The sequence below is a fragment of the Pteronotus mesoamericanus genome, unplaced genomic scaffold (assembly GCF_021234165.1).
Source record: "Pteronotus mesoamericanus isolate MK-2021 breed Mesoamerican mustached bat unplaced genomic scaffold, CSHL_Meso_final scaffold_408, whole genome shotgun sequence".
Taxonomy (NCBI): domain Eukaryota; kingdom Metazoa; phylum Chordata; class Mammalia; order Chiroptera; family Mormoopidae; genus Pteronotus; species Pteronotus mesoamericanus.
This window is the reverse complement of record NW_026555315.1, coordinates 5399949-5407536: the sequence shown is the minus strand read 5'-3', so window position 1 is coordinate 5407536 and position 7588 is coordinate 5399949. Positions and strand designations below refer to the sequence as shown.

The following is a 7588-nucleotide window of genomic DNA, read 5'->3' as shown; positions in this document are numbered from 1 at the left end:
CTGCTCCCCACTCCGGGCCCCTAGCTCCCTGTTTGTAAAAGCGTGGAGCTGGCGGGTACCATTATGAGAGCATCCGCCATCTCCCCTGGAGTGGCCGGTCAGCGGGGTTCACCGGGAAGGAAGTCGCTGTCAAGCAGCAGCTCATGTCCCCTCCCCATCAACTCCATGGGGGACAGAGTGGTTGGCAAAGTCCGCAGCTGAAACCGCTGTATGTTCCCAGCTCTCCGTCCGCACCGCCCTGGCCCTGCAGCGTTTTCTCATGGGGCCCCTTGTCCCTTCAGCCCTTCCTGCCCCCAGTGAGAGGGAATGACCTAAACCCCAAGTCCGAGCCTGACTCCCAAATCCATGCTGCACGCCCCCGCCCCCCACCCCGGCCTCCACGGCTTTGCACAGATGTTGTGGTCCCTTGTCACCAGGGACCCCTATTCCAGGCCCCAGGCAAGCGCGTGCAGGGACAGGGCACCATGACCACGCACGAGGTGTCGGGTCTGCAGGCTCTGGGCCTTCTCACCCACCGCCCTCTCTTCCTGGAACGTCTCTGGCCCCCTCCTCAGCAAGTGCAGGTCGAAAAATGTCTCCTCCTTTCCTTTGTGCCCCGCCAGGTCAGGGCAAAGCTGTCCCCCACAGCATCTGTCCACCATCCCGGAAGGTCAGACATGTCCGTCTTCCCGGCAGAGCTGAAGCCCCCGGAGGACAAGCCCGCAGTTTTGCCTCCACACTCCCCCGGCAGGGCCTAGCACACAGTAGGCGTTTTCTGTGTTGAATAAACAAATGGAACCATGTTCCAACGCCAGCCCCCCTCCCATGCGCACACGCCCGAGCGAGCAGATTCATGCTTCCTTGACGCCCACCTGTGTCCTCGTCTCTGTCACTTGCGATTTTCTGTGCTGATCAGGTGGTACAATGGGAGGGTACAGAAAATCCCCAAATGTGGAATAAGAGAGAGCCGTTTATGGTTTTTGTTTGGACTTTAGTCAGCCCATATGGGTTGAACACTTGCTGATTCTAGGCACCGCGGGTCAAGGAAGAGGACTGAGGACCCCTGTAGGAGGTTACTGCCGGGCTTGTTTGAATAGCGGGTACCCGGTGTTCCAGGAATTGAGGACGGTGGTTCTGCCCCCGTGGCTCTGCCCTGGGCATGGCTCCCCTGTCCTCGCTCTGTGAGTGGCCGAGCTACCCCAGTTCTTCGCTGCCCGCACGTGCTGGGCAGAGCTGGCCACTCTAGTCTTCCTTTCAGGGCCGCACCGTGCCTGAACATTCAACCCGGACGCAGCAAACTCCATCGGTTGTCTACGCCAGGGGCTCTCTGTCTGCTGTTCTTGGGCACCGTGCAGAGGGCTTCATATACCTGAGAGCACCTACTGCGCCCAGTGCCCCCAGGGCGGCCACTGGCGACACGCAGGTGACTGCTGGGGCAGGTGCCAGGGCAGCCTGTCCCGCCTCTTCTCCGTCCTGCAGCAGATGCCGTTTGCTGTGGCTTGTCCTCTCCTCACGCCAAGATGGCTGCTGTGCACCCCTGTCCAGGGCGTTGGGGGGTGCCGGGCAGCCTTGGCCAGTCCCCCTACTCAGGTAAGGTGCTCCTGTGCCCGCAGGGGCCACTGCTTACACCTGGGAACAGGCTCCCAGGCTGGTCCAGGGCCCGTTGTGGGGGAGGAGCACACCCAACAGCCTTTGCTCTCTCCTGCCTGGCCCCTGCCATGGAGACCACCGGCCTTTCCCCCTCAAGGCGGATCCCCTGTGATCCTTGGAGGGAGGAGGCCCCCTGAGAGGAGGGCCGGAGGCCTGGAGGGAACAAGTGAGCCCGGCCAGCACCCACCCTCTCTCACCTCTCCCCTTATTTTTCTGTTCCCTCTCGCCCCGCGGCATTCACCCAGAGGCCCGGAAGCGGCCCCTCCCTCCCGCGCCAGTCGCGGCGGATGCCTAAGGAGGCGTCCCTTTGTGAGGGCACGTTTCTGGGTCAGCAAACCCCTCGTCCCCTGACGTGGGCCCCCCCGCGGCACCAGAGACCCGGGGCGCCTGGATGTCGGAGCAGGAAGAACAGGGCCACAGCTGGTCTCCCGCTCATGCCATTTCCTGTGCCCACAGTGTGCATGTGTGTACACGTGTGTGGGGGGGGGTGAGTGTGCATGCGTACACATAAAGAAGAGACATAGAGCCAGCCACCACGTGCTGCCTGTTCGCTGGGAGCTGCTGCCCCCACCTCCAATCTGGTCGCTTCCATTTATTTAAGAAAAACCCGACACAGTGGTGGGTGGAACCCGAGAGAAAGGTGGCTGCGGGGTGGGGTAGGGAGACGCCCGGCCCCTTCTGCCTTGCCCATCCCGAGGTCCTTCACAGCGTGCCCTGGCGCCAGCTCTCCCCTTCCTACCGGATCCCACTGTGTAGGGGGCCGGGGGGTCACCCCTGCAGAGAAGGGAAGAGCGGTCAGCAGAGCTGGAGAGGCTAAGGCGTGGTGTTGACCTTGCTGCGGGCGGGGGGAGGCATGCAGGCCTCCCTGGCCCGCCCAGACCATGGTGCTTTGGGCTGTGGCTTGGTGTCGGGGGACCAAGGACTCCTCCCCCTTTAGGCCCCTCCTATAGCCCTAGGGGCCAGAGGAGGGCATCCTGGGTTCTTGGGAAGGCGCCTGGCTTGGCCCCAGGTCCCTCCGGGGTCAGCTCCCAGGCCCTAGGAAGGGCCCGGGGGTACCAGGAAGCCAGACGATGCCACAGTGTCCCCCCACCTTGCAGACATTGTGTCCACAGCAAGATCCTTGGCAGGGCAGGCAGCTGTGGCCTCCCCACCCTGCAGGATAGAAATCCCTGAATAGTGGTTTGAGAAAAGTCTTTGTGCAGTTTGTGACACAAGACCCCACAGGGCCCCCCGCACAGAGGGAATGCAGGGGACGTGGGAGGCAGGGGCAGCGCACACTCGGGCCCACCCGGCCCCAAGCCTGGCCTCCGTGCCGCACGCGCGGGGCAGGCCTGTCTGAGAAGCGAGGAGGTTGGGAATGGGTGGGTGGCGGGCTGGGCTTGCTCCCTCCTGCGAGCCCCGAGGCCGAAGAGGGTGTCAATGTGAGGCCGTGGGGAGGACCAGACGAGGGAGGCGGCGGCCCTGTGAAGGCCAAAGCTGCAGGGGCAGGGCCTACAAAGTCCGTGTCGGCCACCCGCAGCAGTGTGAGCGGTCCCGCTGGGTCCCACGCAGACCCCAGACTGTGGGGGGCAGGAGCCTCTATGCAATCTCTTTGTTTCTGCGCATGTAATTGTGCAGGTTTGGGGGTACGGTGGGCCGCGTGGTGCCCCCCACATCCGGGCCGCCCCAACCCAGGTCCTCTTCCTCCTCCTCGTCCTCTTCGCCGGCGGGCACTGAGTCATAGGCCAGCTCCTCCGTGGGCAGCGTGGTGAAGGTGGTAAACTTGACCCGCTTGCGCTTGGAGGTGGGTGAGCTGGCGGGGTCCTCGGCCTGGTCTCGGGAGGAGCCGCCGGAGGAGCCGTCGCCACGCCCGTGTACCTGGCTCTGGACGCTGGTCTGCGAGCTGCCGCTGCTGTGGTGGTCACCGTGGCAGCAGGCGGGCACGGTCTCCAGCGGGTTGCCCGGGGGTGGCGACAGCTCGCCCTGCACCCGCAGCGGCTGCCCGTTGCCCAGGAACACCCAGTGGTGAGAGTGGTCCATGCTGGTCTGGCCCTCGGGCGGGATGCGCTTGTGCCGGTACCGCAGCACGAAGACGATGCAGTTGATGAGGAAGACGAGGATGGCGAGGCAGAAGACGCCCAGCAGTGCATACATGCCAATCTCCAGGTCCGTCAGCCCCCGTGGCATCTGCTGGAAGCCTGTGGGCAGTGGCAGGAAGTCTTCTGTGGGTGGCACTGCTGGGCTGGCGGTGACCAGCCCCGGGGCTGCCGGAGGGGACACCCTCGTGCCTGGCGGGCCAGCTCCCCGGGCCTCGTCCTCACCCCCGCCGGGCCCCGGCTGGCTGGGGCCTGGGTAGTCGTAGGTGGGGTCTTCCTCCTCCCGCCCAAAGTGCACCCGCAGGCTCACGGGGGTCGTAGCCAGAACGCTCTTGCGTTTGGTTTTCTGGCAGCTCTCAGCGATAGTGAGCTCGGCTCGGAGCAGCTCCCCTGCCCCCTCGGCCTCGGCCACCACCAGTGGGAAAGTCCGGTCCTGCGTCACCGTGGCCACCCGCTCGTCCAGACTGCTTACTAGCAGCCCATAGTCCCGGGGGCTGTATAGGGAGAGAGGGGCCGTGGTGCCGTCGCTGTACGAGAGCCAGAGACTCAGGAGGGCTTCCTGGAGGAGAAGAAGGGGAAAGGCATCAGGGAGCCAGTTCTGGCTGGCTTTCCTGTTGGGGGCTGCGCTCCATGAGGGCAGGGACCAAGGGGTCCTGGCTCCCCCCGGCCTTCCCAGCGCTGGAACTGTGCCTGGCAGGCAGCAGGTGCTCGGGGATGATTGCTGGGAGGCCTCTTCTGGAGGTTGTGAAGAGGGTGCGGGGTATGTTCTGGCCTCCTACTGCCTGGGGATTTTCTTTGCCCACTTCACCCTCTTCCCCTTGATGAGCAAAGGACAAGCTCTGCCTTGGGTCTAACTCAAGTCCCTGTTGCTGCAGGAGAAACTCCACATCTCCATGCCTGACCTTGGGATCATCCCCACGAGACCCTTGGAGATGGAGAATATACGCCCAACCCCAGTCTTCTCCTCCTGCCGATGAGGCAGGGCCCGGAGAGAAGGGACTGGCCCGGGGCCATGGAGCGAGTTGGGGGCGGGGGCTTCTGGCTCCTGCCTCCTGGCATGGTCCCCAACACCCACCTTCTCACTCCTTGCTCTCCTGCCGGCCACCTTTCCACCTTTGCCTGTAGCCAGTGCCCTGGCATGTCTAGGGGGAGGGGACTGCAGGAATGGGTGAGGGGAATTCCTGGGGGTAGAGGCAGTTGGGATGGGCCCTTGGGGAATCTGGGAGGGGCACCCTCAGCGGCAACACCTCAGGGTGACAGGGGCAGGAAGGGAGGCCTTGGCCAGACTCCCCGTGCAGATGGCCAGGGGACGGGGTGGAGCAGGCATGCGGGGCATGGAGCGGGGAGAGACCTTCCATCACCTAAAGCCCTAACGCGGGGCTCGCGGCGCAGAGGCAAGTCAGAGCCTGCGAGTCCTCCTTCCACACTCCGGGCCCCCAGGCCGGCGGGCTGGGTGTCCGGTTACCTGCTTGGGGAAGCTGAGGGTCTGCTGGGCGGCCGTGGTGGCCAGGATGGTGTGGCTGCTCCCGGGGCTGGGCCGCAGGGAGAGGGCGAGGCTGGCCACCACCTGGGCCTGCAGCTGTGTGATGCTGACCTTCTCCTCTGTCACCGTCAGCAGCGTCTCCCCAAGCACAGACTCCGTCAGTGGGGACACCACCTGGGGCAGAGAGGGGCAGGGGTGGGTGAAGGCCAGGGGAGCAGCAGCCCCAGGATCGCCGATCAGGGAGAAACCCAGAAGATTCCAGAAGAGAAGCCCAGGGGGCGGGGCAGGCTGAGGGGCTCTGCCTTAGCTCTGCGCCCAGGAACAAAGGTTCAGGGCCAAGCAAGGGTCAGGGGCTCGCAGGAGCACAGATGGCAGAGCCTGGTGGATGTTAAGGAAAACCACAGGCCTGCACAGTGATAAATAGCCATTGATATTCCAACCTCAATGTGAGGCAGACAGAAGGGAGTGGCGGGCACTGTGGGAAATGGGGGAACTCACGCTCGCGCAAAGCGGGCACAGTACTGACTCCAGCAGCTTATCGCCAGCTGGGAAGGCGGCCTAGTGTTGCCAGATTCATATTTTGATAAACCAGAAATCCAGTTTTCTAAAGCAAGGGGAAATTCCCAGTTTTACAATGTTGGGCCAGTTGTTTATATAAACAAGAATCCTGCAAGCAGACCCCAGTCCGTGGGTCGCTGCTGACCATCTGCTAGGTGGGGGATTTCCACTCAGGCACCCCGCTGCCGGGGGAAGGTCGGGGTTGAATTCCGAGATCCCGAACTCCCTTTCCTGGCCTCTGGGCTGCCTGAGCCCTCCCTCCTCACCCACGCCTGCTCGCAGGGGCCACACAGTGATGCAAAACTGAAAACGCTGGGGAGGCGTGGAGGGAGACCTTCCCCCAGGGTGAAGCTAGAGGGCCTTGACCTCTGCTGGGGGGGCTTCGGGCAGACGGGCAGGTGGAGAAGGCAGTGTGTTCTGGGGCCCAGCCGGGGCTGCTCCCAGAGGCGGAGGCCCTGGAAACCCTGTCCCGAGGGCGTCTGCATCCTCTGCCCGCAGGCGACCGCAGCTCCGCCTCTGCGCCTACCTTGAAGGGGGTGGTGCCCGGCTCCAGGCCGGCCAGCGTGCTGCCGTCCACCATGCGTGCCACGCGGGGGTCTCCCACCCGCATGAAGTCGCTGACCAGGTCGGTGACCTCCACCAGCCAGTCCGGGCCCAGCATGGTGACCACCTGGTCGGTGCCCTCCGACGACGTCGTGTGGAACTGGGTGAAGACCTGCAGAGTGGCGTGCTGGTACTGCAGGGTGCAGCCCCGGTTGGCGCTCTGCCGCCGCTCTTCCTCCTCCTCGTCCTCGTCCTCGCTCTCCCGGGCCGACCTGGGGTGGGGGGCACGGGGTCAGGGCTCCTCACCCTGGCAAGGACCTGCATGCGCCCCTCCCTCCCCCCCGGCCCTGCTGGTCCTTCTCCAGCCCCTGTGAGTGGAGGCTGTGCAAACGGCAAGCCTTTTCCCAGGCTCCCTCCTTCTGTTCCTGACAGGCGCAGAGCCAGGGTCCCAGGCGTCCCCTCCTAGAAAGGTGTCTTCTTGACCCTCCCAGGTCCCTCTCTGCTTCTGCTTGGCTGCCCTTTCCTGAGAAAGCCTGGTGTCAAGTCCGACCAAGTGCTGCCTCCTTTCAGCACTCAACACGCACCTGGCCCTGCTCTCAGCTCTAGCTGCAGTGAAGGTGATGCCTGCTGCAGAGCGCCAGCGAGTTGGGCTGGGCTGTGCCCTCCGCTGGGTGGCGAACAGCTCGTGAGGGACCAACCTGGATGTGCAGCCGAGAACCCCAAGCAAAGTGTTGAAGGGGCCTCTTGGGTTTCTCTTGCTGCTTATAGTTAAATGCAAAAGGGAGAGAGAAAAATTGGGGGAAGAACCGGCGAGCAAAAGGGAACTAGGACGCGATGATGTGGGGACTTCTCTGCCTCTTCAGATGGCCCAGAATGCTAAAACCAGGAGATGCACGGTGTGAGGGGCGCGGCTGCCGCTTTGCTTGCAGCGACAAGAGTCAGCCACCAGAATGTTCATTTACACAGACGGTCCACTTACCTGTGTTAACTAATTTAATCCTTGCAACAATCCTGTGAGGTGCTAACATGCCTATTTTACAGATGAGGAAACTGAGGCACGGAGAGGTTATGTGCATAGCCACTGCTGCCCAGTGAGTGAAGGGCGGGGGTGGGTTTTCAAACCCAGGCTGTGTGGCTTCAGAATTCACTACGTCCTCACTACTCTAAGCAGCATCAGTATCACTCAGGAGCTGGTTCAAAACATGGAATATGCATTTTGACAGGATTGGCAGGTGAGTTGCGAGCACATTCGTTTGAGAGGCTCTGGTCTCAACCAACCTTGTGTTTCAAAGGTTCTGCA

At 63.2% G+C, this 7588-nt stretch overlaps 1 protein-coding gene across 1 annotated transcript in view; it reads right to left on the bottom strand.

Annotated features, from left to right (window-relative positions):
* Positions 1–3207: 3207 nt before the first annotated feature.
* The window catches only part of TMEM132E (transmembrane protein 132E), a 106214-nt gene continuing 101833 nt past the window's right edge, over positions 3208–7588 (bottom strand). The window contains exons 14-16 of the mRNA XM_054593096.1: positions 6272–6560; positions 5170–5361; positions 3208–4263 (exon numbers count right to left, since the gene is read on the bottom strand). Coding sequence (XP_054449071.1) covers positions 3208–4263; positions 5170–5361; positions 6272–6560 — 1537 coding nt within the window. The remainder of the gene's footprint in view (positions 4264–5169; positions 5362–6271; positions 6561–7588) is intronic.